At 44.9% G+C, this 18560-nt stretch overlaps 3 protein-coding genes and 1 pseudogene across 3 annotated transcripts; 1 reads left to right on the top strand and 3 right to left on the bottom strand.

The window, feature by feature from the left end:
- Nucleotides 1–217: 217 nt before the first annotated feature.
- LOC139548702 (centrosomal protein of 55 kDa pseudogene) lies at nt 218–1803 on the bottom strand (annotated as a pseudogene).
- Nucleotides 1804–2133: 330 nt separating this feature from the next.
- LOC139548701 (tektin-1-like) lies at nt 2134–6926 on the top strand. The gene is made up of 7 exons (XM_071358439.1): nt 2134–2333; nt 2505–2670; nt 3229–3357; nt 3454–3599; nt 5452–5492; nt 5786–5982; nt 6359–6926. The coding sequence occupies exons 1-7, from the start codon at nt 2147–2149 to the stop codon at nt 6516–6518; spliced, it is 1026 nt and encodes a 341-aa protein (XP_071214540.1). The 5' UTR covers nt 2134–2146; the 3' UTR covers nt 6519–6926.
- Nucleotides 6736–11397, bottom strand: LOC139549044 (F-box only protein 39-like). The gene is made up of 3 exons (XM_071359126.1): nt 10243–11397; nt 7446–7622; nt 6736–7073 (listed from the first exon to the last, which is right to left on the bottom strand). Exons 1-3 carry the CDS (start codon nt 11395–11397, stop codon nt 6945–6947), a joined length of 1461 nt encoding a protein of 486 aa, XP_071215227.1. The 3' UTR covers nt 6736–6944.
- Nucleotides 11398–11582: 185 nt separating this feature from the next.
- On the bottom strand, nt 11583–15922 carry LOC139549046 (XIAP-associated factor 1-like). The gene is made up of 7 exons (XM_071359127.1): nt 15750–15922; nt 13693–13828; nt 13519–13575; nt 13144–13348; nt 12919–12989; nt 12520–12735; nt 11583–12358 (listed from the first exon to the last, which is right to left on the bottom strand). The coding sequence occupies exons 1-7, from the start codon at nt 15791–15793 to the stop codon at nt 12326–12328; spliced, it is 762 nt and encodes a 253-aa protein (XP_071215228.1). The 5' UTR covers nt 15794–15922; the 3' UTR covers nt 11583–12325.
- Nucleotides 15923–18560: the final 2638 nt, after the last annotated feature.

Here is an 18560-nt window from a genome sequence, read left to right as displayed (position 1 = left end):
ACATTTCAGCTTGCGTTTGCACCACCTGTAACATTTTTAAATGGGAAGTTACATTTAGTGCGTTTTAGAATAGTAAAATGTCACCTCTAGCCTATTCCAGAGTACTACTTATTGGGGTGGGTACTCCCAGCCATAAAAATAGGACTAGAATCTAAATAGATAGGATAGATCTAGGCCTACTTCTATGCTCCCAGCCCCTGTACAGCCCAGACAGTGTTTACAGACAGTGCTCGAGGTGGGCCAGCAGCTCTCGGTGGTGCTGGTGGGGTACTGGGCTCGGCAACTGGGACACTAAGAAGTTCTCGTCCAGCTGGTTGACGACCTGAGAGGGGGAGGTGAAGCTCTCTTTGGACGGCTTCAGGGGTGCTGGGGGTCTGCTGTGAGCGCTGGCATCGTACAGGCAGGACAACTCCCTCTGCCCCTTCTCTGACTCGAGTTTGGCGAAGTGGTCCTTTGCCTTGCGTAACTCCTTCAACACCTTGTGGAGCTGTTGTTGTAAATACTGACAGTCTCGCTTCTCATCCTCCAGGTCTTTGGCGGACACCTGGATCCGCTGCTTCAGAATTGTGATGCGTTGCTGCTCCTCATGCAGGCTCAGTAGGGATTTCTGCAGTAGATTCACCTCTACTAGGAGCTCAGCACACCTGATCTCCTTTTCCTCTAGTCGGGCCTGGAGCTCCTCCATCTCAGCCCACAGACGGCCCTCTCTGTCCCCAGAGCGGCGCTTCTCCTTCTGGACACTGCCGGATACTCAGCCTCTCTGCCTGGAACTGCTGCCTCACCTCTCCCACCTCTCTCTGCTTCTCCTCATACCTACACTGCAGCTCAGACAGTTGTCTCTGGGCTGTATTGACCTGCTCTCTCTGAGTTTCCAGCTCTTTCTTGGTCGTCATTAACAATATCTCATAGTGCTTCTGTATCTGCACTGACCTCTCTTCTGAATGGGTGTCTTTATGCTGCTGTGCGAGGGCCTGCTTGGCCTGGTTCAGCTGCTGTTCCAGCCCAAACACCCGGGCCAACACCACCTTCACATAGGCCTCTCTCTGCTGGTCGTAGGCCAGCCACTACTGGTTCTTTTCCAGGGCATCTCTGAGGTGGTCATGGCTCATTGCAGTACTGGTGGTGGACACCTGTCCATCTGATGGGCAGCTCTGCAACCCACCGCCAGCTCTACTACTCTCCAGCTCCTGCCACTTAGCAGACATGGACACCAGCTTGTTCTTAACATCCTCTGTCTCGGCTTGGAGTGACTGGAAGAGTCTTTTTCTCTGCTCCGCCTCCCTGACATAATGGTCTATCTGGGCCTGAAGACCGGCCACTGTCTCACCCCCTGCCACATGTGGCTGCTGGCAAAGAGAGCAGATTTCCTGGGCCCTGGCCAGTAGCTGCTGAGCGTTCTTCTCCCGTAGTCTCCAGTGACAGGATTTTCGCTAATAAAAGCTTGTTATTTTCAGAATCTGATGGTTCTTCTTTCTGACGAGACAGCTCATCCAATGACCTGAGATATGCATTCTCCTTTCTGAGTTTACTGATCTCCATATTCTTTCTAGAGCAACACAGCCTTCCGCCTATTTTGTCGGCGAAGTTGTTTTTGTTGCTGGATGACATCGTTGCTAAGATAGCTAACGTTGGTTAGCTATCTAACGTTAGTAAATTGCCTCGCACAGATGTTGTTAGAATCCAAATGTACACATCGCTGACCTTTTACATTTCCCGCGGTTGATGGCCCCGCCAAGATTGCAATGTGTTGCGTTGATCTAGCAACCGTTTGTTTACAACCTGTCCTTGAGTTCCTTCATTGCAGACAAGACAGGCAACATTGTTGCAACTTTTAACACGAACCAGTGTTTCACACCGCACAGTAAAGGTATGGTAAGAAGAGAGGTTTGGTTCACTAATTATATTTCAGTGGCATCTTGCAAGCCCGGTTTGTTAGCTAGTTTACTAACGTTTTTTTTTAATGACAACTAGCTATCTTGCTAACGTTACTGTTGTGTAGATCCATTTTCTGTTGATACTAGTTAGCTACTGTTACCAATTGCTATTTAGTTGGTACTTTGGTAGGCTATTTATGTGACATTTGTGTTGTGTCTTTATTGAAAGGAAATATTATTTTTTTTAAGGCTGAAAGAATTGCAGTGGAGAAATGTCTAGGCTGATGGACCCTCAGCCCAAGTTCCTACCAGAATGGAGGCTTGCAAACCAAATACATTATGGGAGTGCGGAGGCTGAGCGTTCACGCTCTGAACGACTCACGGCTGAGAGTAAGAGGCGGATAGAGGAGAGTGGCATGGCAGCCAAACGCATGCAACAGGATGCCAACAAGAGACTGCGTAAAGCGACATCAATAAATAGAGATTATAACATAATCCGTTCCTGTCAAAGTAGTGGTTGATTCATCACTGCAACTGAATGGTCTGTCTGTTCCACTTTATAATAGCACATTACCACCCCTCATAATACCCAACCACATGCCATTCATACCATCCTATCTCTGTGTTCAGAGCAGATAATCTATGACATCAAGTTCTGGAAGTCAGATCTGGACCAGAAACTGGAGGAGATTGTCCAGGAGATTAAGGTGCTGATAACCTGTAAGAGCCGGGTGGAGAGAGCCATGGAGAGGTGTGCCGAGCCCCTCAGAGTCACCCTCCAGTGCCTGACTGAGAGGTGAGAAGTAAACTCCCAGTCAGTTAGAAAATACAGTGATAAACAATTAGGTGGGAAGGAGTCTGCTCACTGTTCCAACAAATCAAATTGTATTGGTCACATACACGTGGTTAGCAGATGTTATTGCGAGTGTAGCAAAATGCTTGTGCTTCTAGTTCTGACAGTGCAGCAATATCTAACATGTAATCTAACAATACCACAACTACCTAATACACACAAATCTAAGTAAATATATGGAGGAGAAAACAGGGACCTAGAGTCACCAGACTAAGACCAACAGATAAGGAGATCCTTCAATGCAACCTCAGAGCATTTCTTATTATTCTGTATGTAAATCCAGGACACTGCATTTAGTATGATATGTTACGAATTACAAGGTTTAGCTAAAAGGTTTAAGGTTAGGGGAAGGGTTAGCTAACATGCTAAGTAGTTGCAAAGTAGCTAAAAAGTAGTAAGTAGTTGAAAACTTGCTAAAATGCTAAAGTTGTCCGCAATGAGATTCAAACTTGCAACCTTTAGGAAGTGATTGTATATACTCCATCAACATGTGTGTTTCAGGCAGAGGCGTGTTTCCATTGACCTGGTACATGAGGAGGTGGAGTGGGAACTGATGAAGGAGAGCGAGGTGATCGAGGGAGTGGCATCACTGCTGAACCGCACCCTGGAGCAGACCAATGAACAGATCAGGTGGGTGAGGGGAGGAAGTGGTTCGCCACACGCACACACGATCAAGTCTCACGATCTCTGCAATGCTTCTAATGCAGGTTTCTGTTCTGGCTCCAGACTGAACCGCTCAGCAAAGTACTACCTAGAGAAGGACCTACGGGACAAGTTCCAAGCAGAGCAGATTGATGGTTTCTGCTCCATCCTCACAAACACCTCCCTGAATATTGACAACGTGACTAGTCAGACAGCACTCGCAGTACCAGGTTAAAACGATGGCACTTTGTATTTGTGTAATGTGGGGCAGTAGGAAATTCAATGAAGGAAATGTCATTATTTCAAACTAAAGATAATCCCTTCTCTTCACCCAGCATGCAGTTTGACCTGCAGCAAACGTCATAATTCTACACATAGAAATAGAAGGCCTGTCACAGTGCCTTGTGATGGACAGTCGGTGCATTCTGCATACAGTAGGTCTATTAGAAGCATTATTCCCTTCAGCCAGCAGAGATCAGTGTAATACCTCCTCTAACCACCCTACTTACAGTTGAAGTCGGAAGTTTACATACACTTAGGTTGGAGTCATTAAAACTCGTTTTTCAACCACTCCACAAATTTCTTGGTAACAAACTATAGTTTTGGCAAGTCGGTTAGGACATCTACTTTGTGCATGACAAGTCATTTTTCCAACAATTGTTTACAGACAGATTATTTCACTTAAAATTCACTGTATCACAATTCCAGTGGGTCAGAAGTTTACATACACTAAGTTGACTGTGCCTTTAAACAGCTTGGAAAATTCCAGAAAATTATGTCATGGCTTTAGAAGCTTCTGATAGGCTAATTGACATCATTTGAGTCAATTGGAGGTCTACCTGTGAATGTATTTCAAGGCCTACCTTCAAACTCAGTGTTTTGCTTGACATCATGGGGAAATCAGCCAAGACCTCAGAATGTTTTTTGTAGAACTCCACAAGTCTGGTTCATCCTTGAGAGCAATTTCCAAACGCCTGAAGGTACCACGTTCATCTGTACAAACAATAGTACGCAAGTATAATCACCATGCGACCACGCAGCCGTCATACCGCTCAGGAAGGAGACGCGTTCTTTGGTGCTAAAAGTGCAAATCAATCCCAGAACAACAGCAAATGACCTTGTGAAGATGCTGGAGGAAACGGGTACAAAAGTATCTATATCCACAGTAAAACGAGTCCAATATTGACATAACCTGAAAGGCCGCTCAGCAAGGAAGAAGCCACTGCTCCAAAACCGCCATAAAAAAGCCAGATTACGGTTTGCAACTGCACATGGGGACAAAGATCGTACTTTTTGGAGAAATGTCCTCTGGTCTGATGAAACAAAAATAGAACTGTTTGGCCATAATGACCATTGTTATGTTTGGAGGGAAAAGGGGGAGGCTTGCAAGCTGAAGAACACCATCCCAACCGTGAAGCACGGTGGTGGCAGCATCATGCTGTGGGGGTGCTTTGCTGCAGGAGGGACTGGTGCACTTCACAAAATAGATGACACCATGAGGAAGGAAAAGTATGTGGATATATTGAAGCAACATCTCAAGACATCAGTCAGGAAGTTAAAGCTTGGTCACAAATGGGTCTTCCAAATGGACAATGACCCCAAGCATACTTCCAAAGTTGTGGCAAAATGGCTTAAGGACAACAAAGTCAAGGTATTGGAGTGGCCATCACAAAGCCCTGACCTCAATCCCATGGAAAAATTTGGGGCAGAACTGAAAAAGCGTGTGCGAGCAAGGAGGCCGACGAACCTGACTCAGTTACACCAGCTCTGTCAGGAGGAATAGGACAAAATTCACCCAACTTATTGTGGGAAGCTTGTGGAAGGCTACCCGAAATGTTTGACCCAAGTTAAACAATTTGAAGGCAATGCTACAAAATACCAATTGAGTGTATGTAAACTTCTGACCCACTGGGAATGTGATGAAGTAAATAAAATCTGAAATAAATCATTCTCTCTAATATTATTCTGACATTTCACATTCTTAAAATAAAATGGTGATCCTAACTGACCTAAGACAGGGAGCAGACAGCTGCTGACATGTGCAGGCAGCACAACGCTACGGGCAATGCCCTCCGGCTGCAGGTCCAGGAGACCAAGGACAACTGGAGGACCACCTGGCAAAGGTCAGCAGCAATGTGAAGAAAAACGTACTTTATATGCATAATCCAGGCCATTCCCGTGATTCTTTTTTCATCATGTAGCAGACGCTCTTATCCAGAATGACTTACAGGGGCAATTAAGTGCCTTGCTCAAGGGCACATTAGCAGATGTTTTCACCTATTCAGCTCAGGGATTCAAACCAGAATCCTTTCGGTTACTGGCCGAAGGCTACCTGTCGCACTGTGTTACTGAAATTAATCCACCTATGATTAGTTACTGGAATGATTCCCCTCCTTTCTCCCTAAAAACTAAAAAGGTTCTGTCAGAGGTGGCTAGCCAGGAGTGGAACCTGGAGGCCCTGCGCGTGGCCATCGAAGACAAAGCAGGTCCCCTGAAGGTGGCTCAGACACGGCTGTCCGCCCGCAGCCAGAGACCCATCATCGAGCTCTACCATGACCCGGTCCAGGTCCGCCTGCTCTCCGAGGTCCAGGAGCTCACTGCACACATCAAGAGGTGACAATGCACCCCACCTTCCTGTCTACTGTACCTAACTCTTCCTACTTGTCTAGGGTCTCTGACCACTATTTTCACTTCCATTACAACTCAAACTATTTTATAGTAGTTTACAGTCATGTTTTAGCTCTGTATGAATTATAAGATTAGTTATCCTAACAACCCACTGATTAGAGATTCACCATACTCATGATTTTGTTACACAAACAGGATATCACAGCTTTCATTTCAAGTCTTTTTTGTTCACCCATCTCTGGTTAAGAGACTCTTCTAAATGTAGTATGTGAATGACATATTGAATGTTTTGCCTATTTGCCATGAGTTGTTGTAGCCTCCCATTTCTCTGTGTCAACTCTGTGACCCCCCCCACTCCCAGACTACAAGAGGCCCAGGCCCAGTCGGAGATGGAGGTGCAGGCCCTGACCCGCTCACAGCTGATCCTGGAAGAGGAGATCCAGGTCAAGTCCCGTTCTCTCTACATCGACGAGGTCATCTGCACCCAGCTCCGCCAGCCCATCTCCACCAACAGCTTCTGAATACCACTCCCACCATGACAAGCCTGGTCCCTGATCTGTTTGTGCTGACTTGCATCAACAGATCTGGGACAAGCCTAGACCATGGCCACACTGACTTTATAGTGGGGCTCTTTAGCTTATGCTGACATACCCGGGCTAGGATTTTCACTGATGAATAAAATATGAGGTATACATTATGCTGGAAAGCTGGAGTGCTTGTATTGTTTGCAGCAATTTTAATACAATATTTGGGTTTGAAGTAAAGGAGGATCAGATTGTGGAGCGTGTGTTTATATCTACAGTGATGGCGTCGTGTATGTGTGCTGTATTTGCCAGACCCATCATGATTGTGTATCAAATTGTTTCCTTCCTCTTACTTTAAATGGTGTTATTATATATATATTTTTAAAGCTGTCTATTTGGACCCATGTATCTGTCAGGCAGGAGTCAGAGCATGGGGTAGGAGATGGCGAAGTAGTGGAGCTCTGAGTTGATGAGTTGTCTGTAGCGAGAGTACACCTCCTCCAGCTGCTCATCCTCGTCCTGAGTCTCATATTTGTTGGTGTAGATGCGCACCTGGGACACAAACACAAGCCGCTTATAAACCACACAGTATATTGCTCACATAATACAGTCAAGCACATTGCTATAGCTAGGTGCAACACGTGAGGTGTCATCAGTAGCTTTTAAAGAAGTAGAAGGAAGGAAATGTGACCGGGCTCTTTAAGAACGGACAAAGATGACTGCCCAGCTTGATGGCTGTTTCTTTAACGACCCAAACAAACTTTATAATGCCTGCAATATCCCAGTTCACTGGGCAGGAGAACACAGCAGGCTAGTGTGGGTCTGTGTTAGTAAATCTCTTCAATGCCAGGACATAGATTGGTACGCAGGTGTGTAGGCCTAGGCCTGTACGGCCTTATCCTAGTTCCCAGAGCTCTGGCTCACCTTGATGGTCCTGAGGATGGTCTTCTTTTCCAGGCGTTTCTGCAACAGCCGGTCCAGGAAGCTGATGTCCAGGAAGGCCCAGACCTTCAGGAAGACCAGCCGGCTGCACAGCAGCACCACCTCCAGCAGCTCCTCGTCCACAGACTCGTGGCTGTTGTTCAGGTCCAGGGTCAATTTCTACACCAAGGAATTGAGGTGGGAGACAGATTCACAACACTTCAACATGGATTCATGTTGTTAAAGGATTGAGTGCCACTGACTTCCTATTGACAATTTAGGGCTGGATTCAATCCATATCGCGGAAGAGCCGCGTGAAAATGTGAAGATCGTTTCCAATTGAGAGGACATATGCAACGTTTTACTGTGGATGCAGTAACGCGGGAACATCGCCTTTCATTTTAAATCGAGCTGTAACACGGATTTTCCGTGATACTTCTGCGATACGGATTGAATCCAGCCCTTAGAGTCATGTCTCTTGGGGCCGGTTTCCCTGACATACAGTGGGGAGAACAAGTATTTGATACACTGCCGATTTTGCAGGTTTTCCTACTTACAAAGCATGTAGAGGTCTGTAATTATTATCATAGGTACACTTCAACTATGAGAGACGGAATCTAAAACAAAAATCCAGAAAATCACATTGTATGATTTTTAAGTAATTAATTTGCATTTTATTGCATGACATAAGTATTTGATACATCAGAAAAGCAGAACTTAATATTTGGTACAGAAACCTTTGTTTGCAATTACAGAGATCATACGTTTCCTGTAGTTCTTGACTAGGTTTGCACACACTGCAGCAGGGATTTTGGCCCACTCCTCCCTACAGATCTTCTCCAGATCCTTCAGGTTTCGGGGCTGTCGCTGGGCAATACGGACTTTCAGCTCCCTCCAAAGATTTTCTATTGGGTTCAGGTCTGGAGACTGGCTAGGCCACTCCAGGACCTTGAGATGCTTCTTACGGAGCCACTCCTTAGTTGCCATGGCTGTGTGCTTCGTGTCGTTGTCATGCTGGAAGACCCAGCCACGACCCATCTTCAATGCTCTTACTGAGGGAAGGAGGTTGTTGGCCAAGATCTCGCGATACATGGCCCCATCCATCCTCCCCTCAATACGGTGCAGTCGTCCTGTCCCCTTTGCAGAAAAGCATCCCCAAAGAATGATGTTTCCACCTCCATGCTTCACGGTTGGGATGGTGTTCTTGGGGTTGTACTCATACTTCTTCTTCCTCCAAACACGGCGAGTGGAGTTAGACCAAAAAGCTCTATTTTTGTCTCATCAGACCACATGACCTTCTCCCATTCCTCCTCTGGATCATCCAGATGGTCATTGGCAAACTTCAGACAGGCCTGGACATGCACTGGCTTAAGCAGGGGGACCTTGCGTGCGCTGCAGGATTTTAATCCATGACGGCGTAGTGTGTTACTAATGGTTTTCTTTGAGACTGTGGTCCCAGCTCTCTTCAGGTCATTGACCAGGTCCTGCCGTGTAGTTCTGGGCTGATCCCTCACCTTCCTCATGATCATTGATGCCCCACGAGGTGAAATCTTGCATGGAGCCCCAGACCGAGGGTGATTGACCGTCATCTTGAACTTCTTCCATTTTCTAATAATTGCGCCAACAGTTGTTTCCTTCTCACCAAGCTGCTTGCCTATTGTCCTGTAGCCCATCCCAGCCTTGTGCAGGTCTACAATTATATCCCTGATGTCCTTACACAGCTCTCTGGTCTTGGCCATTGTGGAGAGGTTGGAATCTGTTTGATTGTGTGTGGACAGGTGTCTTTTATACAGGTAACGAGTTCAAACAGGTGCAGTTAATACAGGTAATGAGTGGAGAACAGGAGGGCTTCTTAAAGAAAAACTAACAGGTCTGTGAGAGCCGGAATTCTTACTGGTTGGTAGGTGATCAAATACTTATGTCATGCAATAAAATGCAAATTAATTATTTAAAAATCATACAATATGATTTTCTGGATTTTTGTTTTAGATTCCGTCTCTCACAGTTGAAGTGTACCTATGATAAAAATTACAGACCTCTACATGCTTTGTAAGTAGGAAAACCTGCAAAATCGGCAGTGTATCAAATACTTGTTCTCCCCACTGTAGATTAATTCTAGTCCTGGAATAAAACACATTCTCAATGGAGAATCTCTTATTCCAGGACTAGGCTTAGTCTGAACTGCATGGATATAAAAAGGCAACGTAGGTACATGAATAAACACTGTTGATATACTGCACATACTTTATCGCCACACAAACCGGTGCCATCATTGCTCCATAACGGACTACTACCGTGTATTGATGGTGATGGGTTCGGATTTCTGAACTTTAAATATGAATCATTAGTTATGCTAGAGACATGAGGGGTGCCATAGTCGAGGGTTTACACCAGAAGTTAGTGGTTATATGTAGGAGGAATGTATATGGTGGGTGCAATTAAGCTTGGAATGTACTGAGTGCAGGGGAAACGATCACATGGCAGGCACTGATAAGGGTGGAGAGCCGTAGATTAGTGATGAAGGGGGTCGAGGTCAGGTCACATTAAGGGAGAAGGAACCGTTTATTGCCAGTATCACTTAACTTCCTGCCTAGCAATAAAGATGTAATGTTTAGAGAGGAGGCGACTCCGTCCAAATTGGGGTATATATATATTTTACCACTGGTGGAAATATATTTTTGTCTGATGCAGCTGTATTGACTCAATGGGTGAATAAACTTGGTTTAAGCTTTACTAATCATCCATGAATTTTATAAGGTTAATTTAGAACCCAACAATGGGTAGAGCAACCAATCCTCACCTGTAAACAGCTCCTGTAGCAGGGCACTAGGTTGGTAAGAGCAGGCTTGGCACTCCAGTCCTGTTCACTGAAGTAGCAGCTGGTGAGACTGAGCAAGCGCAGCGGGATCTCTCTGAGCAGAATCCTCCCCAGCGTGTCCACGTCGAGGATCCGCTCCACTGTGATCTTCACGCGAAGGTCAGGACAATGCTGAGCCAGATGGGACCAGGCATCCCCCCAGACCACCTGGCTGTGGGGCTCGTGGATATGGCATCGTATGGTGAACGTCTGCAGGGACCCTCCCCCGCCCAGGCTCCTACACGCCGCGGACAGGGCCGCCAGCAGCTCGTCCGATACACAGCTGTAGTTGAGGGTAAGGGTACAGAGGCCCTGGAAGCGGTTCATGACCTGGGGGAAGGCAGGGTTGACGAAGACGGCCAGCGGCTGTGAGAAGAAGTCCTCCAGGTTGAGGTGGGTGATGCCGGGCCGGCGGCCCAGGTGGGTGTGCTGCTGAGCTGCAGCCACGGCTTCCAGCACCTCCAGGCCCTGGGGCAGGTTGAGGCGGGCCCCCCGCAGGCTCAGGTAGCCCAGGCGGGAGCCCTCGCGGCGCAGGTAGAAGGTGAGGCTGCGCACCAGCGCCTTGCGTACACTGCGGCTCCAGGCGGCGCGATCCAGCTCCATGTGGTTGACAGTTAGGCGGCGTAGTTGGCCGCCGGTTTTACGCAACGCGGCGAGGAAGGTCCTCAGCGTCTGCTGGAAGCGCCGGGACACCAGAGAGTTGAGGGGGTGGGAGAAGCGGATCTCCAGGTTCTCCAGGTAAGAGCCGTAGGTCTTGGCGTAACACACGGCCGTCTCCAGCTCCGAGCGGTGGGTCCTGGAGATGCGGCCGGAGAAGTTGAAGTTTCGAACCCTCCAGAGGGAGGGAGAGCGCATAACATGGTGCCAATGGTGACACACCAGGGCCGCCTTGACACGGTCGCGGTCCCGCAGCCACCAGAATACCTGCCACAGACACACGTCCGGGAGATTAGCCCAGCCCAGTTTAGGCTTTTTATCTTCCTCCACCTCGCCTTCTTCCTCATCCTCATCCATTATCTCTATTCCTTTATCTTCCCCCTCTTCTTCTTCGTTCTTGTTCTCCGAGAACTGTTCCTCTGGATCCTCGGGGTAATCCATTTACAGGGAAGAAGTGTTGCCAAACCACTAACGTCTCTCAATATTCATCCACCAAATGTAAAGATGCCTGTCGTCTGAAATGTATACTATGTGACTCTGGAGTTAACTTGGACTACAGAGAAGCAGAGGACACATGCTTGTGTCCCACTTGTCACCTAGAAATGACTAGACACCAAAACTGAAGCTCTGGAACCTTGATAGCTTTTATTGTTGTCACCATGAATCCAAAGGGACACCTTGTGACATCACAATAGGAGAAGATAAAACGCTCACAGCATTTGGACCTATTATAAAAAAATATAATCTCCTTATGTGTGCATACAGCAATTTATAATTTTTTTTGTAAATCAGTTATGTACATTTGTAAACCAATATTAAAATGTACAACTTTTGACAACTTTAATGATGGAGAAAACATTCCTATTTTCAGAACATACTGTATTTCTGTTGTAAACAATGTATAAAACTGGGTGGTTCGAGCCCTGAATACTGATTGACTGACAGCCGTGGTATATCAGAATGTACACCACAGGTATGACAAAACATTTATCTTGACTGCACTAATTACGTTGGTAACCAGTTTATAATAGCAACAAGGCACCTCAGGGTTTTGTGATATATGCCCTTAGCTGTGGTATATTGGCCATTTACCACACCTCCTCGGGCCTTATTGCTTAATTATACAACAATCGTAAAATAGGATTCTTATCCTCTTGTAGAGAGAAGAATCCTGACTAATGTAATAAGTCATAATCTCTTACTATTACCCAACCTGTCCAATCACCAGAAATAACTCAACTGCCTCAAATACAGATTTTCTGCAAAAAATAACTTGCAATTTGCTGAAATAAATAACGTCATCACTAAGTTGTCATCCACTATGCCAATTCACCATGGAGTGTTCCTTCAGAAGTTCTGAGCATGTTTCTCATTTCAAGTTGACATGGATCTGACATTTGACCTGAAAGGAGAAAAAAAAGATAGTTAGTTTCTCTCTTTTTCATCACTCCAAATTATTAAAAAAGGGGACCAGGGTTTGGGTCAATTCCAGGGTTGGAGACTGAAGTGAAATGGAATTGACCCAACCCAGAAGGGTAATGTGTTTTTGGCACAGAGCTGTACCTCATGCCATCGTAGTGTGACTACGGGGAGAGCCAGGTGACAGTGGGGACAGGTGCTGATCTGGTCAACTTCCCGCTCCTGCCTCCTGCCTTGGGCTGAGAACAATGCAGACTTCATAGAACTGGTCAAACGAGGACTGGCCTGCTCCTGTTTGTGGCTGCCATTCTCCTCATCATCATCACCTTTAGACTCCTCTGATGTGTGGTCACACTCCAGCTAGCAGTGGGGGAAGAGAATGGAACAAGTGATTTAAACACTAACCTCTTTCCATGGAGAATCTGCATTGAGAACACTTGCTTGTCCGGAAGTAGGCTTAATATAGGCACCGGAAGTGGGCAAAACGAGGAGGGATGATCTGACGACGATGACTTGGGTTCAAGCTGTTGAATAAGAACATACCTGATGCTCCGCCATCTCCTCCAATGGGAAAGACCTCATACAGCTCCTGCAAACCACTGCTGTTCGCCTGCCTGCATCCAGAAAACAGTTTGAATATAACATAACATTGAACACCATAGTATCAATCTCATCTGACTCTATAGTGATTATGATTTCCATTTTCCAATGTGTTGAATATTACATATGGCAAATCAACTTAAACTGAAGTGTAGGGGTTAGCCTCACTGTTGGAGGATGGCGGGGGGGGGTTATCGGGAACAGAGAGGTCAGGGCAGATCTGGGCATGCTCCGGCTGGTCCCTCAGAGTGACGTAGCGTCCGCAGTCGGAGCAGCGCTCGGTGCGCCTGCCACACGCCAGGCTGTGCTCCGCCATGGCCGACAGCGGCAGCTCCACCGGGCAGAACTCACAGCGCTGCAGCCTTGCCTTACACTAGTCCGACAGAGAGAGGAGTGATTCATTCTGTATAACAGTCGTTATTATACACCTGTATCAATTACAGTTTGACTATGACGATCATGTAGAGGAACTAACTCCTTTCACTGAAACGGCATCGTCATGGTGTATGTGTGGCAATGCCGGTGACCGTTGAATAGTCTCACCTCATGGTCCAGGAGCTGGCAACTCTCCACCTTTTTGTCGCACTTGGTGCACTTCACCTGTGGGAGTGACAGAGCGACAATATATTGAAAATAAACAAAATCGGGGACCTTGATCTCTCAACATCTACTCAGGTATTTGGAAGTGATCCTGGTTTCATTACAGCAGTGGTTTACCTGGCTGTGCTGGTTCTGATGGTGCTGCTCCAATAGCTCTCTGGGAACCGGCTCATCACAGTCTGGACACAGGCATAGGAACCGCTGGCAGTGGGACTCGTGCAAGGCAAAGTTGGACACAGCCACCTCCTTGTGACTGACAGTTGGACACGAGCACAGGAGAAGTGTTAGAGGCGCCACAAGCAGACCTGTGTGTGCAGTGGTTTAAAGTACTTAAGTAAAAATACTTGAAAGTAGTTGTTTTGGGCATCTGTACTTTACTTGACTATTTCTATTTTTGACAACTTTTACTTTCACTTCATTCCTAAATAAAATGTACTTTTTACTCCATACATTTTCCCTGACACCCAAAAGTACTTGTTACATTTTGAATGCTTAGCAGGACAGGAAAATTGTCTAATTCACACACTTATCAACAGAACATCCCTGGTCATTCCCACATGCCTCTGACCTGGCGGACTCACTAAACACATGCTTCGTTTGTAAATGATGTCCAACATGCATGTCCAGAAAACGATGCCATCTAGTTTGCTTTATAAGGTATAAGGAATTTTAAATGATTTATAATTTTACTTTTGATACTTGACTATATATTCACTGTTCACGGGCCCAGATGACGTGGATGTTGATTAAGGCAGCACCCGCACCTCTGATTCAGAAGGGTTGGGTTAAATGCAGAAGACACATTTCAGTTGAATGATTTCAGTTGTACAACTGACTAACGTAAACTCACATAAACTCGTACATCACCTTGGTCCGCTTGCCCTTATTTTAGCGGCCCAAAAACGTAATACTTCCAGATCAACTGTAATGTCAATACCATTGTAAAGCACAATTTCTCCCCTTTCCAACATTATCAATTACATGACCTAAACGCTGCCCGTTTCTGCATAATTCAAGCAGGCAATGAGCCCCGTCGGGTCTTTTTAAAAATGGCGGGTGGGGAAGCGAAACTAATGCGTGATAGTGAGAAGGAGAGATGTTGTGTGGGAAAATTGCTTTTTTTCACTCGATCTGTCCTACTTATCACCTTACCGCCTCTAAAATGTAATTAAAACACTATAAAGAGTTTATATAATGTGTCATTACATACCTATTTGAAGGTTTGTGTCGAATTTGAATCGGGTTTTTAGGGCGGTGCTAAAGTGATCTTAGAAGTAAACAGCGGCTTTGAGAATGATGATCGCATGCAATGATGACGCAAAAAATGACTAGGTATCCCCCCCTTACCCCGGTCACTGTCCATTTCTTGTTTTTAAACGATGAGAGAAGTGCTACACCAGGTGGAGAGAGATTGTAAGACAGAAATAGTTGCTTTATGCATGCTGTACGTTACGACACGTCTAGATGTAACGGAGGGTCCGTTTTTTCAACTTTTCTCAAATACTATAGAGCCATTACCATGTCGATCAACGCTTGAATAGAAACCTAGTTCACACCCCCAATTTTGAAGTCAACACAGTCGCTACAGTCCCATTAGTTTTCATTGTAGCCTCGTTTGAATGTTGCGGTTGCGCACATTTGTACGGAATGGGGTGAGTTTACGTTAGGTATAACTCTTTCCCTTAATTTTTGCAATTATATTTACTTTTGATACTTAAGTATATGTAAAACCTAATACTTTTACTCAAGTAGTATTTTACTGAGTGACTTTCACTTTTACTTGAGTCATTTTCTACCTTGGTACCTTTAATTTTACTCAAGTATGAAAATGTGGTACTTTTGCGTTGTGTGTGTTTGATGTATGGTCTGAACAAACTGAACATAGAGCTGAAGAGAATGTCAAGGCCAGCTCTACTGTGATCTGTTCAAGCATTTTCACTTTCAAAGATTCTAGAAATGCCTCTCAACCTGAAATTATGGTAGCCCAGTCAATATTATTGACAATGTATCTTATTATGAAGTGAACAGTCTCTCTCAACAAACTATGTCTTTAGGAAAATTAGTAGCCGATGTATATCCTTCAAATTCATGCTGAAGAATATCCACTACTTTGATGGTTTGTTTTGAACTTTTAAAACACTTTTTTAAATATTCAAATGTTTTAATTGTCTCACCACTGGTCACAGATACGGGTTGTGTCTTCTTCCTTGTCTGCCATCGCGGAATAGGTGTAAATTCTGACCCCAAAATAGAAGTTGCTACGCCCAACCTAGCATTTGAAACCAAATTCATTAAGCCCAACTGGTGACATGGGAAATAGCATTGTGAACTTAGCAGCATTGAGGTCATGTGATCATACGGCAAATTTTCTAAATAAAAGTCCACCTGACGAAATGTTACTTGGCTGTTACAGAACGTTTTTCTGATTTAAAAATCACAAAACAAATATTGTTTAAAGTTACATAAACATACATTTATTGTAAAAATAATCTATATATACGGAACGAAAATATAAACGGACATGTAAAGTGTTGGTCCCATGTTTCATGAGCTGAAATAAAAGATCCCTGAAATTTTCCATACGCACAAAAAGCTTATTTCTCTCACAAATTTGTTTGCATCCCTGTTAGTGAGCATTTCTCCTTTGCCAAGATAATCCATTCACCTGACAGGTGTGGCATATCAAGAAGCTGATTTAAACAGCATTACACAGGTGCACCTTGTGGTGGGGAAAATAAAAGGACACTAAAATGTGCAGTTTTGACACACCACAATGCCACAGATGTCTCAAGTTTTGAGGGAGCGTGCAATTGACATGCTGACTGTAGGAATTTCCACCAGAGCAGTTTCCAGAGAATTGAATGTTCATTTCTCTACCATAAGCCGCCGCCAACGTCATTTTAGAGAATTTGGCAGTATGTCCAACCAGCCTCACAACCGCAGACCACGTGTAACCAGACCAGCTCAGGACCTCCACATCTGGCTTCTTCACCTGCGGAATCGTCTGAGACCAGCCACCCAGACAGCTGATGAAACTGAGTCGTCTTCCTGTCTGTAATAAAGCCCTTTTGTGGGGAAGTTGTCACCATACAAGAGGGGCATTTTAGTATCCTCAGAACCTCTTCTAATAACATCCAGTAAAATTCTGTTGAGATTGACAGCGTAAGATCCTTTTTCGGGCAGAAATCTACTGTCACTGCTGACTAAAACACAGGTCCTCATTACAGCCCTATACAGCTGTTTGCTACTCTACCTTTTAATCTATAGAAGTTGTCATCATAAAAGGGGGGTATTTTAGTATCCTCAGAACCTCTCCTAATTTTCCAGTGTCACACCATAGATTGACCGCCTAAGATACTTTTTTCGGCCAAAATGTACTGTCACCGCTGACGAGCGTTCACATTCTAAACAAACTATGCAAGTATTCCTAGGAATCACCCAGAGAGCTACCATTCCTTCATCTGGAATAACTTCTTCAAGCACATTGACAGCAGATGTTCCCGGCTGCACCTGGGCAACACGACTCACAGCCTGAGTGACGCAGACCTGCATAAGCTCGCCAAAAAGACAGAAGGCTACTCTGGGGCCGACATTAGCATAATCGTACGAGATGCCCTCATGCAGCCTGTCAGGAAAGTACAGTCGGCCACACACTTCAAAAAGGTCACTTATACACGTGATATAGTAAGTGTTTTTTCTCTACTACTGAGGAGATATCATTTTTTGCTTGTGATGGTACTATAGGTGCGAGGGCCATCCTGTGCCAACAGTCAATTGACGGTGGATTACCTTCTTACCCCGTGTTTGCCATCCATAGAATTGACCTGGATGGATGTGCCTGGCAACAAGCTGCGGGAGCCCATCATCTGCATGGTGAGAAACACACATTCACAGCACAGACATACTCCCTATGTTCACTGACATTCACTGCTCACAAACATACTGGAACATGCCGTTTCAACATACACCTCCAGGCATTGCAAACTGACTCTCACATTTGTGTAATTGCTGAACCATGCTCATGATTTTTGTCTTCTTTGTGGGTCCCTCTGTCCTCCAGTCTGACATTCTGCGCTCACTATCCACCACTACACAACCCACAGTCAAAATGGAGGACTTGTTCAAGGTCAGGAAGTTCAGAGGACTTGGGGCTGAGAGGTACTGGTTAGCCGGGGCTTCACTACTCCTTACAATGTCTCTCCTCTCAAGGCCAATTCGTATCAAGGTGTTTTTATTTCTATTCTTTGTACGACTTTGATTTGGAAATCAGTTTAATTTCAGTTAGTTTTCAGATACACTTTACTAGATTTTATAAAAGGTTTTATAAAAAAACGATTTCGTTTTTATATGATTTTATTTCAGTTTTAGTGTTAGGGACAGAAAGAAGCCTACGCGTGGGAGCCTAGGATCCATTTACAGTGCCTTCAGAACGAACAGTAGCGGCTAAAAATGCTTGATTTTGCGGCAGCTTTTCTGAAATTCTGCGATACATTTCGCAATGTTTTTCTTCACGTTAATTTCATATAAAGCAATAAAAAGTCATATGTGCTCAGTTTTAGGACGATCTTAAGCAGAACACATACTACAAAAACAATTAGAAACATCTAAAGTGCTGAATTTAGTTTATTTTCCTGAACAAACAGCTCTGTCATAATCCACTCACACATTCCTCTCCATCAGGCTTGGGGCTTGCTATCAACACGAGATGCACCTCCCATTCTCACTCACACTCTCTCTCTAAAAAAATCCCGAATAGATTCAAAGCTGATAAATTGCTTTCCATTTGAGGATCGATATTTCTTTCCAATAAATTGTCTTCAAAATACTTGAGATTGTGATTTTTTCTGAAAGGATCGTAAGGGAGATTTTTTTTAAAAACAGAAAACGTGGTGTATTGTGGTTGATATGTACTTTTAAAACAGTATTACAATTTTTTTTAATCCAGAAAGATTCGTGATCCGTATTAAGTTTTACACAGTTTAAAA

Source organism: Salvelinus alpinus, chromosome 22, assembly GCF_045679555.1.
Source record: "Salvelinus alpinus chromosome 22, SLU_Salpinus.1, whole genome shotgun sequence".
Lineage (NCBI taxonomy): Eukaryota > Metazoa > Chordata > Actinopteri > Salmoniformes > Salmonidae > Salvelinus > Salvelinus alpinus.
Note: the sequence above shows the minus strand (reverse complement) of the source record. Positions and strands in the feature narration are given on the sequence as shown.

Bases quoted from the DNA above. Each gene is read 5' to 3' on its own strand.
- LOC139548701 (XM_071358439.1), top strand. From the start codon at position 2,147: ATGTCTAGGCTGATGGACCCTCAGCCCAAGTTCCTACCAGAATGGAGG. The intron at 2,334-2,504 runs GTAAAGCGACAT...CTCTGTGTTCAG, and splicing joins GGATGCCAACAAGAGACTGC to AGCAGATAATCTATGACATC. The intron at 3,600-5,451 runs GTTAAAACGATG...CTCCGGCTGCAG, and splicing joins GACAGCACTCGCAGTACCAG to GTCCAGGAGACCAAGGACAA.
- LOC139549044 (XM_071359126.1), bottom strand. From the start codon at position 11,397: ATGGATTACCCCGAGGATCCAGAGGAACAGTTCTCGGAGAACAAGAAC. The intron at 7,623-10,242 runs GTGAGGATTGGT...TCCTTGGTGTAG, and splicing joins GCTACAGGAGCTGTTTACAG to AAATTGACCCTGGACCTGAA. The intron at 7,074-7,445 runs GTGAGCCAGAGC...TTTGTGTCCCAG, and splicing joins CCATCCTCAGGACCATCAAG to GTGCGCATCTACACCAACAA.
- LOC139549046 (XM_071359127.1), bottom strand. From the start codon at position 15,793: ATGGCAGACAAGGAAGAAGACACAACCCGTATCTGTGACCAGTG. The intron at 13,829-15,749 runs GTGAGACAATTA...TCCAACTGTCAG, and splicing joins ACCCGTATCTGTGACCAGTG to TCACAAGGAGGTGGCTGTGT. The intron at 13,576-13,692 runs GTAAACCACTGC...TCACTCCCACAG, and splicing joins ATCAGAACCAGCACAGCCAG to GTGAAGTGCACCAAGTGCGA.